The sequence below is a fragment of the Dendropsophus ebraccatus genome, chromosome 1 (assembly GCF_027789765.1).
Source record: "Dendropsophus ebraccatus isolate aDenEbr1 chromosome 1, aDenEbr1.pat, whole genome shotgun sequence".
In the NCBI taxonomy this organism is placed as follows: Eukaryota; Metazoa; Chordata; class Amphibia; order Anura; family Hylidae; genus Dendropsophus; species Dendropsophus ebraccatus.
This window is the reverse complement of record NC_091454.1, coordinates 127,541,298-127,567,340: the sequence shown is the minus strand read 5'-3', so window position 1 is coordinate 127,567,340 and position 26,043 is coordinate 127,541,298. Positions and strand designations below refer to the sequence as shown.

Below are 26,043 nucleotides of genomic sequence, written 5' to 3'. Positions count from 1 at the left end.
TTCGAATTCGATCGTTATTGTGCAAATTTGCACGATAATCGTTCCGTGTAAACGCAGCATGAGGAGTATCTCTTTAAATAAATACTACTTGTTTTAAAATACATAGAAAAATAACTATTTAGTTTGTCTTGCTAGCATAATCTTTTTAGATACAGTTTTATTGATTACTGTAGGTTCAACCCTTTTCTATGCTGAGCAGGACTTGTCACATATTGGCTGATCTATAAAGATTTTACATAAGAAATTGCACTTCACAGCATGATTCTACTGATGTAATGACAAGCGCTGATATTATTGTAGTAGAGCCTTTAGTGTACATAAAAAATATTGGTGTGTCAGAAGTACATTAACTTTTCAGTTCAGTTGTTTTTGAAGGAAAGAAATTTTGGATTTGGATTTGCTTCTGCTCTTCTATATTAGAAAGACCTGTTTGCGTCTTATCAGCACAGGACCAGCAGTGCACAGAGGATTTAGTCTTGTAGAATTACTGGCTGCTTAATGGCATAATATTGTACATCTGTATAATTAGACCAGTTTGCCATTTGCATGGTCTGTAATGCTGTTCCTTGCATTTTCAAACCTGTAAAACTATCCTACCATGTCAAAAATTAAATATATAAAATATGCAATTATTTTCTCGATATACAAATGAGGTAATAGTATTTTGTTTTTAACATTTTGTTTCAGTTCCAAAACTTAAGATTTATTTTTATGTCTTTCTTCATGGCTATATATTTTTCTCTTAAGGCCTTAATGTCCTTTCTTGTTTAAACATTTTTAACCAGATCTCTTTATAAACAGGGTACAATACAATAGCACAGTGTTACAAGAAATACCGTGTCCACATATTGTGTACACACTGTTTTTGTAAATCAAGACAAAGTATACAGTAAGGGTACTATTCCACGGAACGATAATCAGCTGAATTGGCCCGATTGGCCTGCGTTTAACAGCGGTGCGCGGCCGGCGACTGACGATATACATTACCCATCCACGTTCCAGGGCTGCTCCTGCCGTCCGCTTCTCCCGGGGTCCCGTGCACGCTCTAGCTTCACAGAGGCCTGTCAGCTGATAGGCCGTTTAGCCAATCACAGGCCGCGGCGGTCCCGGCCTGTGATTGGCTGAGCGGCCTATCAGCTGACAGGCCGCTGTGAAGCTAGAGCACGCGCGGGACCCGGCGAGAAGCGGACGGCAGGAGCAGCCCTGGAACGTGGATGGGTAATGTATGCCAGTTTAGCAAGGGCTGCAAGGACATCGGTAACAATGTCCTTGCAGCTCTTGTTAAACAATTATCGGGCCGTGTAATAGGCCCAGTAAACGAGCGACGATCTAACAGATCAGCGTTCGTTTACAGGTATTATCGGCCCCTGCTCGGCCCGTGTAATACCACCCTAAGGCTGGGTTCACACTACGTTTTTGCAATCCGTTTTTGCTATTCGTTGTTTGAAAAAACGGATGGAAAAAACGGACACAAAAATGAGGTCGACTAAGTTTTTGTGTACGTAAAAAAAAAAAACTGATCCATTTTGATCCGTTCTTTTTATAATGGAATTCAATGGAAAAACAGATCAAAACAGATGCACATGTATCCGTTTTCTCCCATCCGTTTTTCATCCGTTTTTTGCAGAAAACGGATGAAAAAAAGAAATGCAAAAAATATAGTCTGAACCCTGTCTAACCAGAACCAAACTTCTAATCTCCTTCCCATTCCCAACTGCCCTAAAAAGGAGGGTCTCTCAGCATTCCCACATATAACTCATACACCTCCAGATCATGTTTCAGCATGCAGGGCATATCGTGCTCCTTCCCAAAGTAACTTTATACCCTAATCAGCTGCTCGAAACGCAATTCCCTAAATTCTTCTGAAGCTAGGCCTACAGTCCCTATCCATTTATCCTGTTTGTCAACTTAGTGATTGCTTTTCCTGGTTTTCATACTGATACTACTGATAGTAGCTCCCTATGTACCTCATAGAGCTAAAATCAGACTCCTCTGCTCCAGGCTGTGCTGTCCTGCTATGTGGTAAGTCTGTCCATAAGATGGCCACCGTGGAGCCCAGCCCAATTGTCCACCACTGAGCCTATATATGCCTATGAGGGAACCAGGGGGTGGGGCATGGTCACATGCTCCTCCATGTTGGCCATTTTATGGACAGACTCACCACAGAGCAGGGAAGTACAGCCTGGAGGAGGGGAGTCTGATTTTAGCTCTGAGGCACACAGGGAGCTGCTGTCAGTATATACAGTAGGTACACTTACTAATACTATAAATGAACAATTTTACTATAAAGTGGCCAACCCCTTTAATAAGAAATGGGAGGACCCCAGAGCTAAATTTCAAGTGCCATAACAAATGATCTGAATACTGATCTTTGTTTACATGCATGTGCATTATCATCCTAAGGAATTACTTTATTGTCAATTGCAGGGGTCTGACCTGTGGATAGGGGACAACTAAAATTAACTCTGCATACCCCTTTAATTATTATTTTTTTTATAAATACACTTTTTAATTACTACAATATGTATTTATTGTGTCTTTGCTGTAGCATTATGGATTTTGTTGCATACAGACTTGCAATGGTTTGTCTTCTGTGAATGAGATTTATAGGCAAAAGGCAGTGAAGAGATGTATAATACATCAAAGCTGTCTCCAGACTGTTATATTACATGCACATTGTGTGATTCACAGTCTGATATTCCATCTTATTCTGATTATGACCTTCAGGTCACAAATACTTAATATTACTGTCTATTGTTGGCTAGTAGTGACTGTTTAACTTACCTTTTTTAATACAGATATAATCTACACGCATTGTTTGAGCTAAATATACTGCTTCTATGCACTAATGTTGTTTGGAAAAACTTGACTAGACCATAAAGTCTATTTTATCACTCGCTTGACAGCTTTTGTAAAAGTAAGAGTTCCATTATGGTCTCACAGCTAAAGGCTAACAGGCTATACTGCTCAAAAGAAGGGTTTTGTTTTTGTTATTGTTATATGTTGTTGAAAATCACTTTTTCTTACATTTTTCTCGGTTTGAACAATCAAGTTTAAACAGGACTTTAATGGTGTGTTCACACCTACAGGATCTGCAGCTGATTTTCTGCAGCAGATTTCATTTAAATAACTGAACACAGCATCAAATCTTCTGCAGATCTGCTGCAGATCCTGTAGGTGTGAATGCACCCTAATAAGGATGTACCACCAGGTACATCCTCTTTAAGCTGAACCCACGGATCGAACGGCGCAGTCACAGGGAAGCCGGTGCCCGGCCGGTGCTGAAGAACGGACCGTGACACCGGCCTTCCTGTGACTGCTCTGTACGATCCCTGGGTTTAGCTTAAAGAGGATGTGCCTGGTGGTACATCCTCTTTAAAGGGTATCTCTGAGTTACTGGTTCCATATAGAGACGTGTCACTATGAGCTTAGAGGAGGGATAGGGAATTGTTTAGAGCATAAGGTATATACATTAAGGCTAGATTCACACACACAGGATCCGCAGCGGATTTCATGCTGTGAAATCGGCTGCGGATCCCTTGCCTGTCATTCTCAATCAGAATACATACTCCCAGTGGGATTGACATCCCGCTGTGAGTATGTAAGTGACAGCCCCCTTAACCCCCTGCCGGACAGAGCCTACATTACCTGCTCCACAATCCGGTTTGGTTTTGGGATCCCCGGCTGGACGTCCCGCTGAGAATTGACATCATAGAACTTTAGGTAAGTTTTAATGCCTCTCCCCATTTTTTATTATTATTGTTATTATTTATTATTATTATTATTATTATTTAGGGCTTAAAACTGCTGACAGTGCTGCATTTTATGTAAATAACATTGTAATGATTCTTGGTTACTGGGCAATAAACAGTTGTTTTTAGTGGTATCTGTATTGTAGACCACTCATTCATATTTCATTTACAGGTTTATTCACTGTACAGATGATTCTCCCGATCCTAGCGTGAAATATGAGGTAAATATACCTTGACTGTGTGTGTGTGTGTGTGTGTATATGTGTGTGTATATATATATATATATATATATATATATATATATATATATATATATATATATATATATATAATTTTTTTTTTTTTATTTATTTTTTAGCGCACACACAGTAAAGCAGTCTTTACATCTTCAGCCTTTCTGCGCCATCACTTTTTCTTCCTCTGTCACTGCATTCTTACAGCACAGTAAATCTCCCCTATACATGTATAACCCTTTTTTATTATATTTTATGCCAAAACTGCGTAACCTAATACCACTATACTAACAAAATTAAAGTACTACCTATTCAGCAAAATCTTGCTGTACCTGATAAAGCCTTTCCATGGCAAATAACTCCAGCCTTGTCCTGTAGTTACAGTGCTTGGGAAATACCAATGTCCATATTTCTATGAGATGTACTCCTTGGTAGGTGAATTCCAGCCTTAGCTAACAGAGCAGGGAACAGATTGCCACAGGCCACACAGACTTATGCATCAAGATTGATTCATTATACATTCATTACTTTCTCTGCATTAAGACTAATAGAAATTTAAGGTGTTACACTGGCAGTCACTCTGACCTCCAGGGTTTTATTATGGCTGTATCATTGTATTGTGTTACAGATGATGTAGTTTTCTTAAAACTATGTCGGCCTCGAAGCAGTATAACAAGAAACACATTGAGATTTTGTACAGTTGTTTGGCAGCTTTGTTGCTGAGCTACATTTTATTTCTGACTTTAGATCATTCTCTTGTTGGTGTTACTAATAAGATGGAGAATTTTTGTAGTATAATTTTTAGGAATTTGTTTTCTTGAAAGTCACAGTGATCTATTATAGCTTTCACATGAATTACACACACACACACACACATACTGCTGGTGGACTAACCCACCACTTTCACACTCTGCGAAATTGTATAAGTACATCACATGTCTAATGGTGCGTTTATACGGAACGATTATCGTTCGAATTTCCGCCATACCGATCGCATTTGAGCGATAATCCGCTTGTGTAAACAGCGAACGATCAAGCGACGAGCGAGAAATCGTTCATTGTGATCTTTCAACATGTTCTCAGTGGTTAGCACTGTAGCCTTGCAGCTCTGGAGTCCTGGGTTCAAATCTCACCAAGAGCAACATCTGCAAAGAGTTTGTATGTTCTCTCCATGTTTGCGTGGGTTTCCTCCGGGTACTCCGGTTTTCTCCCACACCCAAAAACATACAGATAGGTGAAGCGCTGCGGAAACTGTGTGCGCTATACAAATAAAAAAATTTAAAAAAAATCATCGTTGGTCGTTCACTAAAAACTCGCAGATTGCTTCGTTTAAACAGTCTTTCCCTGATTCACCATATGTGTGAGATAGGCTTAAGCGATCTTAAAACGATCGCAATAACGATTTTTCCAAATAATATATTGTTCTGTGTAAACGCTAATCGTTATAAAAAACACATTGTTACTTTAAAATTGTTAATCATTTGATTGGGCAAATTATCGTTCCGTGTAAACGCAGTATAAGAGACCATTACATTCTCTTTATTGGTTTTACCCTCAACAGATGTCATCTATGTTTAGCTCCTCTTATTATGTTATTAGCATTTTGACTTTCCCCCCCCTCCCCCTTTAGCTTGTTCTCAGAAAGTGGTGTGAGCTCATTCCAGGTGCTGAGTTCAGATGCTTTGTTAAGGAAAACAAACTAATAGGTAAGTACACCTGTGTGTAAGATCCATTAACATATCTATGTGGGCAAGAATAAAAGTCAAGTTGGGAAAAGTGAACAATTTTGTTACTATAGAGGATATCTATAAACCACTCATTTCTATGTGATCTATTAAGGCATAAATTAATTATAACCTTTAATTTTTAGAGCAAAAGGCCCCCAATATAAGTGCAGGAATCTGTGTTGTGCTTTACTGGAAATTATTTGTTACCTCACACCTTATTAATGATGTAAGGGATTACAGCGCTGATTTAGGGTCCCTTGACACAGAAAGATTATCTGACAGATTATCTGCCAAAGATTTGAAGCCAAAGCCAGAAACTTCTTTTCAAATCAATTTCTGGCTTTGACTTCAAATCTTTGGCAGATAATCTGTCAGATAATCTTTTTGTGTAAAGGGACCCTTAGGGCCCTATTACACGGGACGATTATCCTGCGAAAAATTGTTATATCGTTCGAATTTAAACGCTAATCGTTAACAATCTTTTTTGCAATCATTTATTGTTAGTCGTTAATCGTTAAAAATCGCTCCGTGTAATAGGACCCTTAGGGTCCTATTACACAGAGCGATTTTTAAAGATTAACGACTAACTATAAACGATTGCAAACGAGAAGGTTTATCGTTAACCTGAAATCGTTCACCATATTACACAGAACGATGGTCGATAGATACGATCATTATTACGATCGTTATTGCGATCGTTTATTCCTTCTGATCTAAGGAAAACAATGGGCAATGTGCTAATACACTGAACTATTAGTGAAAAAATGCGGAATTACAGCGAACGATTAACGATAATTTTAGGTTCAGATCTAAATCAACGACATTCGAACGATTTTTCGTTCGTTGCCTGCAATTACACAGAACGATTATCGTTTAAATTCGAATGATATAATGATTTTTCGCACGATAATCGTCCCGTGTAGTAGGGCTCTTAGTCTTTCAATGCACTCCACATGGTGATATCCTACTATTGCCTTTCCTCAGCACTGGTCACTTTATTTTTACTAGTAGTTTTTTTGTATTATTCACATACACCTGTAGATTAGGGGTATGTCTTTTTGCTTTGACTTGTGTATATAATTGCACTTTATATTACTGGGGTATGTTTACCAGTAGTTTAGGTGTTTATTAACAAACCTATAATAAGCACATTTTTTTTTTCATTGGCATATGTGAAATGGATTTATAAGAATTCCCTGGCTTAGATACAAAGTATATGATGCCTCGGTTCTATGAATAATATTTTAGTCATTTTTAGGCATACTGAAGACGGCTGACAAGAAATTCCAGTATTCAGCCTCAGCACTTTATCCTAAACTTCAGATTTATTCTCACAACCTTTCTTGCTATGTGATGACTCACTAACTGCATGGATCTTTTCCATAATTACATTTTGATTACCCAAAACACAAGGCGTTAAATAATATATCCATTCATGGTGTTAGACTGATAAATAGGAGTCCCTTATTTCAGTTAGAACATGTTATGCTTCTTTTAGGGTGCATTCACATACTGAACTATATGGTTCTTGTTGGAATTTTTAACACAGTCTTATGCCATTCTTGGCCACAATTTTAATGTGAATAAACCCTTAACCACCTCCCAACCTCCTGCTGTCTTCAAATGTCTGGAAGTTTCTAAACGTTCTTCCAGCTACAGGATAGCTGGCTGTCAGTGACAACTAGGTTGTCCAGAAACAAGGCAGGGACATTATAGCTTTCATATCTGCATGTACTAAAAAGAACTAAACATAGCTGTGCCTGGTTCGGAAGGGACTGACAAGCCCAGCCTGGAAGTGGTGGAACTGGAATTTGCTGTTATTAAAGCCTTACTCCACTCAATTTATGTTTGACCATAGTTAATACTGTATTATATTTTCCCTATTCTAGGCGTAAGGAGTAGCACTCAGTTATTCAATTCCAAGTGGAAAATAGAGGTATTCTTATTAGAAAATTATCCACTGTGTAGACAATGATCATAGAAGCAATGCTCGTAGTTTTGATGCAAGTGCTCTTGTGCACAATTTTATTTTTGCATAAAGTGTAATCACAGACATAAATCCGACGTTTCGGTGGTGACACCTTTATCAGGGGTCTGGTTGGTAACTGGAGGTCCGAATGAGGCTGGGGCCCGAGTAGGCTCGGGGGAGACAGGCGTCGGACAGTGAAACCACGGCAGGCGTTGACCGGGATCCGGCGGGACTCTTATATTTTCCCTATGTCATACAAGGGAAATTGAAAATTGGTGATGTCATTGGGTCTGCCTATAACATTGGCAGAACACCATAGACAGTTGTGATTTATTTTCCTTGAATATTAAAGTACATTTGTGAATTCTAATGAAGGGTACTGTAACTATTGTGTTGGTTAGAAGTGTTCTCATAAATTTTTTTTTCAGGTATATCTCAGAGAGATTACACACAGTATTATGAGCACATCTGTAAGCAAAAAGAGGACATCCGCAGATCGATAGAGGATTTTTTCAAAGAAAACATCCAGTACAAGTTCCTTGATGAGGATTGTAAGTAGTTTTATTTCTAATGCCTGCAATTAGGCATTTGGATTTGCTCCACAATTTTTCCATTTAAAGGGTTTGTCCAATTTGGCAAATGTTTATTGTATTACAACATAAAAGTTATACAAATCCCCAATATACAGTTATTATGGGAAATGCTTATAAAGTGCTTTTTCCCCTGCACTTACTACTACATCAAGGCTTCAGTTCCTGGATAACATGGTGATGTCTCTGGGAGTCGGGTCGTGACATCACCATTTTATCCAGGAAGTGAAGCCTTGATGCAGTAGTAAGTGCAGGGAAAAAAGCAATTTATGTGCATTTCCCATAATAAGTGTATATTGGTGATTTGTTTAACTTTTGGGGGACAATACAATAATTAAATAAAAATTTTCGCCAGACTTTTCCTTTAGGGCATATTCACACGAACGAATCTCGCTGTGAGTCCGGCAGGTCCTGGCAGTTCCCACACACTATATACTCGCTGCGGTCTGAACGACCGCAGCGAGTATGTAATTCTACCGCCCTTAACCCCTTCTGCTCCCGCCCGGCTCCCCCACTGTAAGCATACATTACCTCTCCTTGCTGCACGGGACCGGCGCCCTGCTCTCCCGTCCGGCCAATTAGTGTGTTGCCCAGCCGCAGCCACTGATTGGCCGGCTGGGCCGGCTATTGTATGTGAAAAGCAGTGTGGTGCAGATGAAATACTGTAGTATGTTCTGTTTGGGGCCATCTGTAAGCTTGCTTGGTAAAGGAGCCTCTGTGCCCAGAAAGCTTGCAAACATGATTTTCTCTGTTTAGGTATCATTTATATAAAACTTTTTTTATCATTTTGTGGAAAAAAATTTAAGAAACTTTGTAATTGGATTTATGCCATTATCTGCATTCAAAAAGACTTTCTCCAGGTCCCCCTCCCTCCTCTCTCTCATACACTGCTCATTATCAGGAAATCTCAACTGGTTGACTGGTTACATCAGACGTGCCTTGTATGTTCTATGGAGAGGGGAGGAGGGAGTAGGGAGATTAGTTGGCAGCAGCGAAGAAAGGATTACACAGTCGGAGGTCAGTGCTGACTTCAGAGGATGTAGCTGGAGCCTGGTGATGTAGCTGTAAATAAACTCTTTGTTGTCCTGTTTTAGTGCCTCATCTCCCTCCACCCCTCCCCTCTCCATAAGAGAACCATGAAGACAGGGTGGGGGGAGCTTCAAACTGCTTTTTCATGATAAAAATGCATTTTTTTGGCTAATAAACCCAATTACAAAGTTTCTTAAAATCGCCTGTACTATTGAATTCTGTAAAAAAAAAAATTTAAACAACAGTGACACTTCAAATAAATATATAAATATGTTTCACTTTACAACTAAAGTGAATGTCAGTTCTCTTCATCCTTGTTTAGTTTCACAATTCATCTTTCATAACATTTGCATAGACATTGATTTTTACACAGAACAAATAGATTCTAATACTAGTTCTGTATATCACTGGTACTGTACATCTAAGTAACTTTTTTTTTTTTTGTCTCCTAGTTGTTTTTGACATATACAAAGATAGTGAGGTAAGTCAAATTTATCTTTCTCTTAACTGTACCTGTCACATTGAAAATGTAGTCTGAATGTTGGAGAAATGACTAATTCTCTAGGGTATGTTCACACGTAAGTAAATGGGGCGGAATTCTGCGGCGTAACTCTACCTGCCTAAGTGTGAGACTGCTTCTCTTCTCAATTCTTTGAACGGAAAGCAGCAGGAGCAGAGGTGCGCAAGCCCCCCCCCCCATAGAGAAGCAGTGTCACACTGATGCAGGATTCCACCACATTTACTCAATTATGCAGTATATGTTAATATTGCAATATTTATATTTTAGTCTTATGGTGCGTTTACACAGATTATCTGACAGATTATCTGCCAAAGATTTGAAGCCAAAACCAGGAACAGACTATAAACAGAGATCAGGTCATAAAGGAAAGCCTGAGATTTCTTCTCTTTTCAAATCCACTTTTGGCTTTGGCTTCAAATCTTTGGCAGATAATCTTTGTGTAAACGCACCATAAGGCTACAAACCCACTTGGCGGGTCTGCAGCGAGTCTCCTTGCTGCGTTTTTGCAGCGAGACTCGCTGCAGATCCCAGCCCTATACATTCATTAGCAGAGAAACTCGCCGCAGGGATGTACATCCCTGCTGCGATTTTGTCTGCAGCCCTCCCCATTAACCCCCTAGCCGCCGGACATTATACATTACCGGGTCCCCGTTCCTGCTTGCTTCAGGGCTCCCGGTGTCTTCATGGCCCGCCCGGCCAATCAGTGCGCTGCGGCGGGGCAGCGCACTGATTGGCCGGGCGGAACGTGCCGGGAGCCGCAGGAGCGGGGACCTGGTAATGTATATCCTGCCCACCCCCCCTGCAGCCCCGATCGCCCCCAGCCCCCGGCCGCATGATCGCCCCCCGCACCCCCCGGCCGTACGATCGCCCCCTGCAGCCCTCGGGTGCCGCCGGGGGCTGCGGGGGGCGATCGTACGGCCGGGGGATGCAGGGGGCGATCATGCGGCCGGGGACGATCGGGGCTGCAGGGGGGGCGGGCAGGATATACATTACCAGGTCCCCGCTCCTGCTTGCTTCGGCGGCTCCCGGCACGTTCTGCCCGGCCAATCAGTGCGCTGCCCTGCCGCAGCGCACTGATTGGCCGGGCAGGCCGTGAAGACACCAGGAGCCCCGAAGCAAGCAGGGACGGGGACCCGGTAATGTATAATGTCCGGCGGCTAGGGGGTTAATGGGGAGGGCTGCAGGCAAAATCGCAGCAGGGATGTACATCCCTGCTGCGAGTTTCTCTGCTAATGAAAGTATAGGGCTGGGATCTGCAGCGAGTCTCGCTGCAAAAACGCAGCAAGGAGACTCGCTGCAGATCCGGCAAGTGGGTTTGTACCCTAAGAGTATGTTCAATGATTGACAATTGTTGAACTGCTGTAATTCTTTATTGTTATGAAACTGTATTGATAATTGTTAATTACAATCATTGTTTGTATTGGATATACACTTTAATAAAATGTTAGAAAAAAAAATGCAAGTCAGATCTGCGGGCAACATATCGTAGCTAAGCAGACTGATACATAGATTTGTGTTCCAGGAGAACTTTTCATTTACTCATTTAAGTCTCTGCACATTCAAGTAGTAGTGCATCTTAGATTGACAGCTCTGGATCCTTTTCTTAGGGTCCTTTTACACGCTGCGATATTTGGCCGTGTACTTCTGCAAATGAGCGATGATCAGGTGAGAAATACTATTGCCAGAGATTTAGATGAATAAATTATAAGATATACTGAAACTTTTCCTATAAATCTATTTATCAACCTATTCAGCTTTTCTTGCTTCATAACACGATGCCCGCAGATTGGACTGCATTTTCAATGTGACAGGTCCCTTTAAAGAAGATGAATATTTCTCTAAATTTGCAGGTTTGTCAGTCCACTGAATTCAGTGGGAGGCTGGGTTAGCTTATTATTCTTTGTCAAATGTGCACCTGAATCATGGCAAAACTATTTAACTAATAAAACCAAATAAGATAATCTAAGCTGTTATCTTTAAAACTCAGTTTAAAATTCCGGTAAGAACAGAGTGGATCTGCAGACTTGAGCTATCGGAGAGCTTGTCTGGTAGAAGCTAGCACTGTATGACAACCAAGCTGCAGAAGACAGATGGTGCAACGTAAAATAAATAAATGCATCCAATTGTAAATATTTTTATTTAATAAAAAACATAGACTGAAATAAAAAATGGCTGCAAAGGTGATCATTGTTTTTAAGTTATGGAAAACCACATGTGAATATCATAAACTGGGCATCAAGTATATAAGGGATGTCTGGCTAGGCGTTCATTTTTAGGCTGGGTTCACACTACGTATATTTCAGTCAGTATTGTGGTCCTCATATTGTGGATTGAAAACACAGAAAGGCTCTGTCCACACAATGGTGAAATTGAGTGGATGGCCGCCATATAACAGTAAATAACGGCCATTATTTCAATACAACAGCCGTTGTTTTAAAATAACAGCAAATATTTGCCATTAAATGGCGGCCATCCACTCAATTTCAACATTGTGTGAACAGATCCTTTCTGTGTTTTCAATCCACTCCTGGTTTTGGTTGCAATATGAGGACCACAATACTGACTGAAATATACGTAGTGTGAACCCAGCCTCAAGGTGTGAGGCTGGACCACAGTTCTATACTTTGGCCAGGGTGGATTGGTTTAGTTGACCAAAGTAAGCTTGACCTTGGTAGTCACGGAACATAATGGCAGATGGATAGCAGACAGGGGATTGACTGAGCATAAGGGGGTTCAGTTGATGCATCAGTACTGATTTGCAGGTGTGCCCTTGATCAGAGAATGTAGTGTCCCTGTTAGTTGGACTTTCTTCCTTTTCAGTATTTAAAATACAAATTGTCTAATGAAGATTGCGACCAGCAATGTGTTTGACCAAGAAGTAACTGTGTTTTTTCCTTTGTGGGGGTTGTACTATGGTGACAGCCTCTTGTAATGCCCAAAATAAATGTTATTGTTAATAAACTGTTATTGGTTGCAGCAGTATATCCAGTCTATGATATAGTGCACAATAACGCACATATTGCAGTAAGGTGATAATTTGGTATTAGTCTTCTCCTCAATCGGCTGTTTCATAACATTAAACTGTGAAATGCCGAGCTGTCTGTAATAAATGGCAGTGTTATTTAATTATGACGACATTGTGCATTTTAATTGTAAAACTAGTTCTTATATATGTGACAGGTTTTCATTTTGTTTGCTCAAGATAATTGTTCACTTGACATCCTGGGTGTTTTATGTCCGTAATTTCAGATTCCTAATATTAATTCATTCATCTCCATTAGTGGTAACGTTTTAACAACTTTGTTTATATTGTAGCAGGGCCTTGCTATTTTATATTCTAAGCTATGCTCACAGTGGTGTAAAGTTGATCAACTAATTAAAGTGGCATGAATTTTTATTTAGATTTATTTTTAGTCATGTAAAGTTAATGGAACGAGGCTGAATTGATTTGTTAGCTGTAGCGATGGATCATTGTGTGGTCATTTTTAAGCTATGTTCCTTTTTGCAACCATTTTTTTATTGCTTCAGACTAAAATGAAAAAAAAAAAATACATAATGTGCAAATTGTCTATGTATAAACTTTTAAAGTAGATTTACATGCACGAGTTTGCAATTTCGCTGCGAGAATGTATTAGCAACTTTCTTTAACTACTTCCATGCTGGTAAAAATAATAGACACCATGCTTACCTGCTGCTATCTTCTTCTCTGGGTCTGTCGTAGCCAGTGATTGGCTGAACATACTGCCAGTGAACCGGGATCCAAAGAAGCAGACGAGAGCAGGGAAGCATGGTGTCTTTATTATTTTTACCAGCACGGCATGCATGAAATCCACTGCGTATTCATTATGTGTTTATCTACCCTTAATATCTTTGTGTAAAGCCATATTGCAGCTGTAGCTAGTTGTATTTTAAACTTTTGTATTTTTTTGTAGTATGAAATTAAAATGATCTACAGTGATGTTATCCATGATTTCAGGGCAAAATATGGCTAATAGATTTTAACCCATTTGGAGAAGTAACCGACTCTTTGTTATTTACTTGGGAAGAACTGATGAATGGTCGAGTAGCAGGGGACGAGGAGGGTATTGACCAGGTAGGAGTTTGCAATAATGAATTGAAACAATTCAATCAATGTGTAAAGTTCTTACGCACCTGGTCTTAAGGAGATTTGTGCATGCTGTCCTCGGATGGCCTGTTAATTGTTTTTATAGCTGTTCTACTACAGACCTATGTGTTGAACCTAATACAAGTCTAAGGATTCCCAGACAGCATGGCAACTAACAACCCCCCCCAAGCCTTAATCAGTCCCAGTTTAAACTGATTGATAATTGTTTGGTTAATGTATAACTAACAAGTATAATAAATGATACCACTACATGTTTGGCACCCCTGGCGTTCAGAAGCTCACCCTAGTTTTACCACTCATGTCTCTTCCTCTTATGAGCTCCCGCTCTTAATGCTGTAAGGATTCTTGGAATAGACTTTTCTTCCTTTCTACAATCCTTCCTTCCTTTCTGTTTCCTTTTAGCATACCTATAAATTTTGTTTACTATGCGATGTGTTCCCTGTGTGAAGCCATTGGGTCCCTTATATCCTTTATCTGTTATATACAATGTTATGCTTTATTGTTAAAGAGGTTGTCCAACATTTTATTCTTATTGGAAATGTGAATAATTTGTAATCTGTCCCTTTACCTCAGGGTACTATTACATGGAACGATAATCGGCTAAATCGGCCCTACCCGGCCGATTATCGTTCCGTGTAATAAAGACAACGATCAGCCGATGATCGTTGATATGGGTTCTGACCTATAATTGTCGGGCGCCGACCGCGCATCGCTACTTGTAATATCTGTGCGCGGCTGGCGCTGACGATTAGCAAAGAAGAATACATTACCTATCCAGGCTGCAGGGCTCCTTTTGTTGTGTGCTTCTCCCCGGGTCCGCACGCTCCAGCTTCAGAGAGGCCTGTCTCAGCTTACAGGCCGCTCAGCCAATCACATGCCGCGGCGGTCCCAGCCACTGATTGGCTGAGCGCCCTGGCAGCTGAGACAGGCCGCTCTGAAGCTGGAGGAGACTCGGGGAGAAGCACAGAGCAAAAGGAGCTCTGCAGCCTGGATAGGTAATGTATTCTTCTTTGCTAATCGTCAACCGCGCACAGATATTACAAGTAGCGATGCGCGGTCGCCCTTCATCGGCCCGTGTAATAGTGGTTTTCTCTAACCTTTTTGTACTCTGTTTTACAGTATATATAATTAAGTATTTTATAGAAAAAGAAAAATGTATCTGGGTTAGCTTTTTAGTCTTGTGCTGGTTGAAAAAAAGAAATTAAACGCATGTCTGACCTGTGCAGAGAGTCACAGCTCAATGTGTCTGTCAATCAAATGACTGCCTTCTCTGTAAGCGCTCAGATGGCCTGGGATACACTGGTAGTCAGAATACAGGAAATGCCATGTTTTCCATGATAACTAAAAAAAAAAATTTAATTTAAATTGCAAATTTGCTTTATTTCATATCTATTGTTGATTTAGGTTTTAAAAGTTATAACGACAGTGACACTTTAAGTATGAAGCACACCACAAGTAGAGCAGTTATGAAATTTATAAACATAGTGGCGGATTTATCAATCTGACTGCTGGAGCCCACTGAAATCTTGAAAACAGGGACCCCAAAAATCCCTGGAGAATAGAGCTGGGGGCCACACACATGGTGCAGCTCCATTCATTCTCTATAAGGCTACCAAAGAGGGCTTTTTTTACCCAAGTCTCCTGCAGTTACTACTCCAATGCTCCTTGTCCCCAGTTTTTCTCACTCCTTCCTGGTCCCTGTGATACATTGTCCTGTGAGGAAATGCCCTACTCCTGCAATCACTGGCCATAACAGTGTGTCACACCTCAGTTAGTGACTGGTTAAATGGTTAAACAGGCAGTTCATGTGGGAACGACATGTCATAGCATCCAAAAAAAAAGCAGGGACTGGGAGCATAGGAATAGCAGCTGCAGGAAACTGGGATAGTTATCCCTTTTCATATATATATATATATATATATATATATATATATATATATATATATATATACACAAAACGAGGCTAGGTCCGCGGAAACACAGTGTGAGATGCACGGTCCTCTCAGGGTTCAAAAAAAGCAAGTGAAGGACAGCATCTCCTCATCAAGGTGGTATTACTTTTTTGTGCCAGTTTGCATAGAAAAAAGGGCAACGTTTCAGCTCTATTTCATGAGCCTTTGTCAAGCATAAAACAGAGTAATGCAATCACAATCACTAAAAGACATCAATTAAAAACATCCAATCTTTACAGAGTTTTTTTGTATTTTTTTGTATTTTTTGTGATTTCCAGACCTGCCAGTCTGCATACTCTGAAGTGACGAGAGCGCTGTATCTTTACTTTCCTTTGAAGTGACGAGAGCGCTGTATCTTTACTTTCCTTTGAGTGTGAGACTAACAAGATTACTGTAGTGAATATATTTGCATGATAATCTACTGTGGTCTGAGAAGATCATCTTTGTCCATACTGACTTTTATGTGAAGCAGGGAACTGCAAGTCCATTAATGTGAACACTTACCTGTGGAATGGATGCGGTAGCTGGGAGAGGCTTGCTTATGCACATTCGTGTGTATATCTAGAGGCATAGCTGAATTCAAACTCTGGAGTGAGTGAAATGCAATTGGAAACTTGGCCCGCTACTATGTGAACTAGATGATGTAGGTCTATGGACATGCTTGTATGTATCTAGAGACATGGCGGAATCCAGGGAATCGGGACTAGCTGAGTGCCATGGTTTGTTACCGTAGTAAACAAAATGACGCCCATAAGATGATGTGCAGAGAGACTGAGTTGCTTCCGGTTACCAAGACAACAAAGGGGCGTCCACTGTGAGAGAAGCTGACGTGGCTGGTGGAGCCCCATGTGATCTATATAACGTCAGGATTCCCGCCATGGTGTTCTATGTGCGCAAGCTCTGTGAAGTTGTTTACAAGCTGAGTGCCGGAGCCAGTGCAGATGCGTTGTCGTGTTGCTGGGAGGATCGGGTATGTTTTTAAGGCTAAACATGAGGTCTGAATTAACTTATTAGGTTATGAAAATAGGATATATAATGAATGAGTAATTATTCCGTGGATTCGGATTTATAATTTTGTTGATATGCTATGTTCTGCACACTCTGTAGAGATTAGATGTTTTTAATTGATGTCTTTTGGTGATTGGGTATTTGTAATATAAAATGGCGATTTGTATTACTCTTTTTTAATGCTTGACAAAGGCTCATGAAATAGAGCTGAAACTTTGCACTTTTTTCTATGCAAACTGGCACAATAAAGTAATAGCACCTTGATGAGGAGATGCTGTCCTTTGCTTGCTTTTTTATATATTAAAACAGAAAGACAAAAGAGAAGAAAACGTCCCACCAACTTGTAACTGCCTACTATCAGAGTCTATACTCCAGAGTGTACACCTGTTTACACTTAAAGAAATAGAAAAAAGAAAAAAAACATGGAGAAGACTACGATGATTGTAGGTACTAGATAAACAATTTATAAACAATTGATAAAATCACAAGCAATAAATATATAATACAAACTTTCCAAAAAAGCGCATAAATGTCCCAAGGTGAATAGCTGCGATCATAGGCGGGTGTTGTGAATGCCGATCTTACTCACAGTTCATTACGCTATCCGGCCGGATAAACAGCTAATGTTCACAGAGTCTAGTCCATGAGAATGGAGCAACCAGATGGTGTAATCCTCAGCGTGTGATCTTTCAGAAGCCATGCCGTGGCCACAGCACGTGATATCCGCACGTGATATGATTGGTTGTCTTGGACGTAGAGAGACTCCCAGCAGAGTCGTACTAGGATCGCAGTTAAAGTAGATTAGATAGATGTATGATGGGGATAGTTGTCCACCGAATTATACTGTGCTAGACGCGTTTCGGAAACTCTTTCCATCCTCGGTAGCGAAATGGTTAATTCATTATTACAGGAGACAATTTATAGTAACAAAAAAGGAGAGAAAAGGAAAAAGGTAAAAAAGTAGATGGATGATTTTGACTTGGGTCTTTGGTATGTTCTAAAGCCCGGATCCTGTCTGTTCAACTGGAGCCCACATCTAGAGTTGACTCTGATCCAAAATCATTTTTAGAACTTTAAGTAGCTTAATGTTGTAACATGTCCACTAAGTGTCCTAGGTGGCAGCGGGTAACTGAGCAACCGTCCTTAGCCTGAATAGGTGCAACACTGGTTTATCTCTTAGTAATAAGTGTTGTGTGACATCACTTTGACAAAGTGTAGACACTTCAAGGGGCTGGAGCTGACAGCTGCGGATGAAAGCAGGGGCCCGTGTACTTCTGTTAAGTACTTAACACAACACTTATTACTAAGAGATAAACCAGTGTTGCACCTATTCAGGCTAACGACGGTTGCTCAGTTACCCGCTGCCACCTAGGACACTTAGTGGACATGTTACAACATTAAGCTACTTAAAGTTCTAAAAATGATTTTGGATCAGAGTCAACTCTAGATGTGAGCTCCAGTTGAACAGACAGGATCTGGGCTTTAGAACATACCAAAGACCCAGGTCAAAATCATCCATCTACTTTTTTACCTTTTTCCTTTTCTCTCCTTTTTTGTTACTATAAATTGTCTCCTGTAATAATGAATTAACCATTTCGCTACTGAAGATGGAAAGAGAGTTTCCGAAACACGTCTAGCACAGTATAATTCGGTGGACAACTATCCCCATCATACATCTATCTAATCTACTTTAACTGCGATCCTAGTACGACTCTGCTGGGAGTCTCTCTACGTCCAAGACAACCAATCATATCACGTGCGGATATCACGTGCTGTGGCCACGGCATGGCGTCTGAAAGATCACACGCTGAGGATTACACCATCTGGTTGCTCCATTCTCATGGACTAGACTCTGTGAACATTAGCTGTTTATCCGGCCGCTTAGCGTAATGAACTGTGAGTAAGATCGGCATTCACAACACCAGCCTATGATCGCAGCTATTCACCTTGGGACATTTATGCTCTTTTTTGGAAAGTTTGTATTATATATTTATTGCTTGTGATTTTATCAATTGTTTATAAATTGTTTATCTAGTACCTACAATCATCGTAGTCTTCTCCGTGCTCTTTTTCTTTTTTTATATATTACCTTTGGACAACCCCTCTAACATTCTTATGTTTTTTCCTCCAGGATTACCCTACGTTCCGTAATACAACTAGTGAGGTCACAGTCCAACCTAGCCCTTACTTGAGTTTCCGGTTACCAAAGGATTTTGTTGATCTTTCTACAGGAGAAGATGCACATAAGCTTATTGACTTTCTTAAACTGGTGAGCAGTCCATTTATCTGTCGGTATAACATTAATTTACCTCAATAATGGAAGTTTAGTTTTTTCTTTGTTTAACCCCTTAAGGCACCATGGTGTACCTCGTACATCATGGCGCCAGTAAGGTGGTATAGAGAGGGCTCAGGACATTAGCTCTCTGCATTCACGGCATCTATACACAAAGTGCAATTGGTCTAGCAACAATTAAGTAGGATTAAAGCGGCACTATCAGCGGGTTCTTTGCAGAGAACCTGCTGGCATGCCGCTGTAGCTGCCTCCCTCAGTAGTAGATTGCAGTTAGTTACAGCCCTGTATGCCCCCACATTGTTTCTAAAAACGCTAAATGGTCTTATGCAAATTAGTAGCATAAGAGCATTTAGGGCGTTGCTCTGGGCCAGAGAGCATCGCCGTGGCCCGTCCCTTGCCGTCCCGCCCACTATGCACATTCATAACTGCATAGTGGGCTCTGTACAGGATGGCTGCGCAGGGAAGCAGGCCCGCCGGAGACAGGCTGCTTCCTGCTCATGCGTGATCCCCCCCCCCCCCCCCCCCCCCCCCGGGCCGCCGATCCTCCGGGAAGTCAATCAAGGCGTGAGTATAATGGTGCGTTTACACAGAGAGATTTATCTGACAGATCTTTAAAGCCAAAACCAGGAATAGACTATAAACAGGGATCAGGTCATAAAGGAAAGACTGGGATCTATCCTCTTTTCAAATCCATTCCTGGCTTTGGTTTCCAAAATCTGTCAGATAAATCTCTGTGTAAACGCACCCTAAGTCTATCTTATACTCAAGTCTTGAGTGACCACCGGAAGGATCGGCCTTATGCTACTTACTTGCATAAGAGCATTTAGCGTTTTTAGAACCAATACGGGGGCGTACAGGGCTGTAACTAACTGCAATCTACAACTGAAGGAGGCAGCTACAGCGGCATATGATAGTGCCGCTTTAACCCCTTAAGAACAGAGCCAATTTCGATTTTTGCGTTTTATTTTTTTCCTTCTTGTGCTTAAAAGGCCATAGCACTTGCATTTTTCCACCTAGAAACCCACATGAGCCCTTATTTTTTGCGTCACTAATTGTACTTTGCAATGACAGGCTGAATTTTTGCATAAAGTACACTGCGAAACCAGAAAAAAATTCAAAGTGTGGTGAAATTGAAAAAAAAGCATTTTGTTTATTTGGGGGAAATGTGTTTTTACGCCATTCGCCCTGGGGGAAAACTGACTTGTTATATATGTTCCTCAAGTCGTTACGATTAAAACGATATGTAACATGTATAACTTATATTGTATCTGATGGCCTGTAAAAAATTTAAACCATTGTCAACAAATATACGTCACTTAAAATTGCTCCATTCCCAGGCTTATAGCGCTTTTATCCTTTGGTCTATGGGGCTGTGTCAGGTGTCATTTTTTGCGCCATGATGTGTTCTTTCTATCGGTACCTTGATTGCGCATATATGACTTTTTGATCGGATTTTCTGGATTTGATGCGACCAAAAATGCGCAATTTTGCACTTTGGGATTTTTTGCGCTGACGCCGTTTACCGTGCAAGATCAGGAATGTAATTAATTAATAGTTTGGGCGATTACGCACGCGGCGATAGCAAACATGTTTGTTTATTTATTTATTTACTTTTATTTATAACCTGGGAAAAGGGGGGTGATTCTGACTTTTATTAGGGGAGGGGGCTTTTTACTATTAACACTTTTTTTTTTACTTTAACACTTATACTAGAAGCCCCCCTAGGGGACTTCTAGTATAAGTGCTTTGATCTCTCATAGAGATCTCTGCAGCATAGATATGCTGCAGAGATCCATAAGATAGGCACTCGTTTACTTCCGGCTGCTGCAGCCGGAAGTAAACGAGTGCCGAGCCGGGGACGGCGCCATCTTGGAGCGGTCCCCGGCCGGCTTCAGAAACGGAGATCGCTCCTCCGGGATAACATCCCGGGGGAGCGATCTCCGCCACTAGACACCAGGAAACGGCTGAATCCGGTAATCGGATGCAGCTGTCATGTTTGACAGCTGCATCTGATTACTGTATTAGCGGGCACGGCGATCGGACCGTGCCACTAATACCTACGGTCCCAGGCTACAAGCGGCACCCGGGACCGCCGCGGTTCAGAGCGGAGTCGCCGCGCGGCCCCGCTCTGAACGTCCTTAACGGCATCAGGGCGTAAATTTACGCCCAATGTCGTTAAGGGGTTAAACCTCTTTTTGAAGTATTCATGGCCTATGCATGGGGTTGGTTTCAGGTTGGTTTGGGGGGGGGGGGGGGGTTAGCAGCTACATTAGTCAGCTGTTTAGAGAGTCGGTCAATTTTGTGGTCTTGAAACCCCTGTAATGAGTTTTGTAATATCTAAACCATTAATATACGGTGGTATCTTGGTTCTCAAACTGCTCTGAACAATTCAGTTCTCAACCAGTATTTTCAAGGAAAGTTTGCTTCAGAACTCAAACTCTTGCTCGGTTCTTAAATACTTTTTTCGGCACCCATTTATGAAGTACAGTAATACCTTGGTGTCCGAACGCTTCTGAATTCAAAATGTTCAGTTTTCGAACAAAAATGTACCCTAAGTAACGTTTGGAATTCAACCTTTGCTCGGTATCTGAATGTTTTCATGAGCATGGACTGTGGGTTGTACAAGGTAAGTGTAGCACTGGTGAGGCTTAACATACAGTACAGTACTGTATAAGATTGCTGGGGTGCATATACAGTACAGTAGTAGTACAGTCAGTGCACCACCATCTCCCATCCTGTACAGTATTGTATAAGACTGCTGGAGTGCATATACAGTACAGTAGTAGTACAGTCAGTGCACCATCACCTCTCATCCTTTATAGTGCTGTATAAGAATGCTGGAGTGCATATACAGTACAGTAGTAGTACAGTCAGTGCACCACCATCTCCCATCCTGTACAGTACTAAATAAGACTGCTAAAGTGCATATACAGTACAGTAGTAGTACAGTCAGTGCACCACCATCTCCCATACTGTACAGTACTGTATAAGATTGCTGGAGTGCATATACAGTACAGTAGTAGTACAGTCAGTGCACCGCCACCTTTCATCCTTTACAGTGCTGGGGTGGGGGGGCACTACACATTAAGGATGAGTAAAGAGTTGGTGACTACTGTACTATAATTGCTGGTTTTGTTCTTGTTTAAGCTGTGCTATAGAGTATAGTGCTATACTGTACTGTAGAGATTAAACTTGGCACCTTTCAATGTAATAAATGAGTATTGTAGGTAATTATTGGTGGGTGCAGGAACCAGTTAAACACTTTTACATTATTTCCTACGAAAAAGACACTGCTCGGTTCTCAAACTGCCTTCCGGAACCAATTAGGTTCTTGAACAGAAGTACCACTGTGTCTGGTACCTATATTTTACTTTATTATTAGTTTTGATCTACATTAGGCTATGTTCACACTGCGTATGAGCCCGGACGCATTTCGTACGCTGCCGTACATGTGCGGCTGAAACTACGGGTGTGGGAAAAATCGACATTCGGCCGGATGCGTACGAACCGCGAACATACGGCCGTAGTATAGTTATGCTTCCCTAGCTTGTTTCGAAGCGATCTGAAACAGGTCATTTACTTGGAAATCTTCGCCCAGCCCAATAAAACTCACAGAACCTTTTGGATCGAAAAATCAAGTTCAATTTGGCTGAAATAAGTACTCCGTACGGGACCGCATGGAAATCCACGGCCGTGAGTTTCAACATTTCCGTTCTCAAACAATGGTCTTGTTCATTTTTCACGGCGCAGCATACGATCCGGCCGTAAGCTCATACTTAGTGTGCATTGTGCGGGCGTATATCGTATACTTTCAAGCGAACGCATCAACCTCAAAACTACATGCGTATATCCGCAGTTTGCACTACGGCCAGAATTATACGCAGTGTGAACATAGCCTCAAGGTGCATTTATATGTAGTGAGTTGGCAGCGGATTTCACGCTGCGAGTTTCACAGCAAATCCACTACAATACTTGCTGCCCTGCATTCCTGCGTTCCTGTTCAAGTCTCCTAGTCCCTGCTCATCACTGGCTGCAGCGGTGCAGCACTCTGATTGGTGGACTAGTGCCGGAGCGCAACAAGGGAACCTGGGCAGGTAAGAAGATGCTGTTTATTATTTTTACTAGCAGCTAATTAGCTAAATATGGCTTTCACTACATTTTGACAGTAAAATGAAAATCCACTGCGAGAATGCAGAGCCATAGGTCATGGCCCCCCAACTGCAGCCCTCCAACTGTTGCAAAACCATAATTCCCTTCATGCCCAGACAGCTAAAGCTTTGGATTTGGCTATCCAGGTATGCAGGGAAATGTAGTATTGCAACAGCAGGAGGGCCACAGTTTGGAGACTATAGACTATAATGCTACTGAGTATTGTTGGAGTCGGCTGTGAACTCACCCTAATAAATGTTTAGCAATTGGAGCAAAAACTAAATTTACTACTAGATGTTCATTTTGCAATGCAGTAACCTAAAGGGAGCTATCACCTTTATATTGGTGGTGCCTGTCCAGTATAATACACTCATTTCTGGATCAGCATCACATCTTGCTTTTATCTTGTTTGATGAAAATTGTTTAATCAATTATACTTTTCTTCTCTAACAGAATCGGAATCAACAAGAAGAGGACTCGGATGATTAGGTTAATCCCTAATTGTCAGTCAGTTCGCTTTCTGCTGCCCTGTATGTGACCTTGTCTTATAGGGATACAAACAAGACTTAACTATAAGAAGCACTTCCGGAACTAAAGCAAATCAGTTTTGTCTTCAATCTAATGTTTCTACCACTATAAATAAAAAGTAATGATACCTTTTTTTCTTAAACTGAGTTTCTGTAAATCTTATAATTTTGCTAGTTAAACTTTATCAGTAGACATTAGTCTGTAGTTCATGCCAGAAATATTACGGACTCTTTCTTAACCATGGAATAATAAACAGATATATCTTGCTTTCTAATAAATAATATTTATATTGTACAGTTGTTTATATATCACAATATAAGGAAAGATCAGAGCTTTTTAGACATTTAGATTTTGTTACAGGTTTAGGCTATGTTCAAAAACCGTACCTATTATGAAAAGAATGGCTGTTGTTTTCAATTAAAACAACGGCCGTTCTTTTCATAATGCAATGATTTGCAATGCAAACAATGGCCGTTTTTAACAGTGTATTGAACAATGGGCGCTGTTTGCCACGGCAGTCGAAATATTGATCATGTCAGCTTTTTCAGGCCATTGTCCATAGACTTGCAATTTTTATTCAAAACAACGGCTGTTGTTTGATACTCAAAACAGGTCGTTGTTTTGAGTGTCAAATAATGGCCGTTGTTCACACATTGTGTGAAAGTAGCTTTATACTCCACAAGGTAAGATGTCATGGTGATATTGCATCCTAATAAACCAGTGGTCTCTGTTTCCCACCACTATACTCCTGTTGTTCCTAAACATTTAAACTTCACAGTAACCCCTTGCTGTTGACCAGATTATCAAGAGCTGAGCAGAAATTACATGTTGCAAAGTTGGCACCTTATTGCTGCTTTCAAAGTTACTGAGCTCTTCAACCGTTTTAACCATGCTTTTGTTGAGTCTATGAAAATTGAATAGCTGTATCCTTTTGATATTGTGTGCTTTTTAGCAATGAGTGTGACTGCAAAAGAAGTAACACCACTCGCCACTGAAATAAAACAGAAGACATAGTGTACATTCAAAAAAAAACTTTGCAAAAAAAGAATATTTATGAAAAAGCTGACTGGACAATTCTTTTCTGACACTTTTTTTCTTAAAGTTTTTTAAAGGTTGATATCTGGAAGTGTTTTCAGGTTTTTACTGCCCCATCATTTATTTGGAGGTGTTTTAGATTCCTGCCTGAAACTCTATGTGGATTTGGCCAGCTCGGGTATCTTCGGGTATACAGCTATCGTGTTGAAAGTGATACTGTTCCCCCTATCCCTTTGTTTCATCGGTTAACAGTGTCACCTAGGTGGGGCTTCACGGCAGTTGAGTCTCATCTCCCTGGTGAGGAGAGAGCCCAGAAGCTGTGAAGCCCCACCTAGATGACATTATCCCCTGATGAAATTAATCGATTTTAGAGCAGAAAGAAGAAAGACAAGTTTTATACAGATTTATATTGAATGTGCTGCATCTAAGCGTGTTGATGGTGTGGAGATAAAGTGAGAGGGATGACAATATCACTTGAAACACCACACAGTCCTCATACGAAATTTATCTGCTGCACCTATGTATATAGCCATAGGATTATTCCCCTGGCCACAGGAGATTTTTTTTATTCTTTTTTTTTTTGGCCTCGTCACAGAGTATGTGTATGTATGTGTGTATATATATATATATATATATATATATATATATATATATATATATATATATATATACACACTCACCGGCCACTTTATTAGGTACACCTGTCCAACTGCATGTTACCACTTAATTTCTAATCAGCCAATCACATGGTGGCAACTCAGTGCATTTAGGCATGTAGACATGGTCAAGACAATCTCCTGCAGTTCAAACCGAGCATCAGTATGGGGAAGAAAGGTGATTGAGTGCCTTTGAACGTGGCATGGTTGTTGGTGCCAGAAGGGCTGGTCTGAGTATTTCAGAAACTGCTGATCTACTGGGATTTTCACGCACAACCATCTCTAGGGTTTACAGAGAATGGTCTGAAAAAGAAAAAACGTCCAGTGAGCAGCAGTTCTGTTGGCAAAAATGCTTTGTTGATGCCAGAGGTCAGAGGAGAATGGGCAGACTGGTTCGAGCTGATAGAAAGGCAACAGTGACTCAAATAGCCAACCGCTACAACCAAGGTAGGCAGAAGAGCATCTCTGAACGCACA

At 40.9% G+C, this 26,043-nt stretch overlaps 1 protein-coding gene across 1 annotated transcript in view; it reads left to right on the top strand.

The window, feature by feature from the left end:
* CDC123 (cell division cycle 123) overlaps positions 1 to 24,018 on the top strand; it is a 54,440-nt gene extending 30,422 nt beyond the window's left edge. The window contains exons 7-13 of the mRNA XM_069978732.1: positions 3,925 to 3,973; positions 5,616 to 5,691; positions 8,110 to 8,232; positions 9,753 to 9,781; positions 13,797 to 13,913; positions 19,038 to 19,175; positions 23,802 to 24,018. Coding sequence (XP_069834833.1) covers positions 3,925 to 3,973; positions 5,616 to 5,691; positions 8,110 to 8,232; positions 9,753 to 9,781; positions 13,797 to 13,913; positions 19,038 to 19,175; positions 23,802 to 23,837 — 568 coding nt within the window. The 3' untranslated portion in view covers positions 23,838 to 24,018. The remainder of the gene's footprint in view (positions 1 to 3,924; positions 3,974 to 5,615; positions 5,692 to 8,109; positions 8,233 to 9,752; positions 9,782 to 13,796; positions 13,914 to 19,037; positions 19,176 to 23,801) is intronic.
* The last annotated feature ends 2,025 nt before the right edge of the window (positions 24,019 to 26,043 follow it).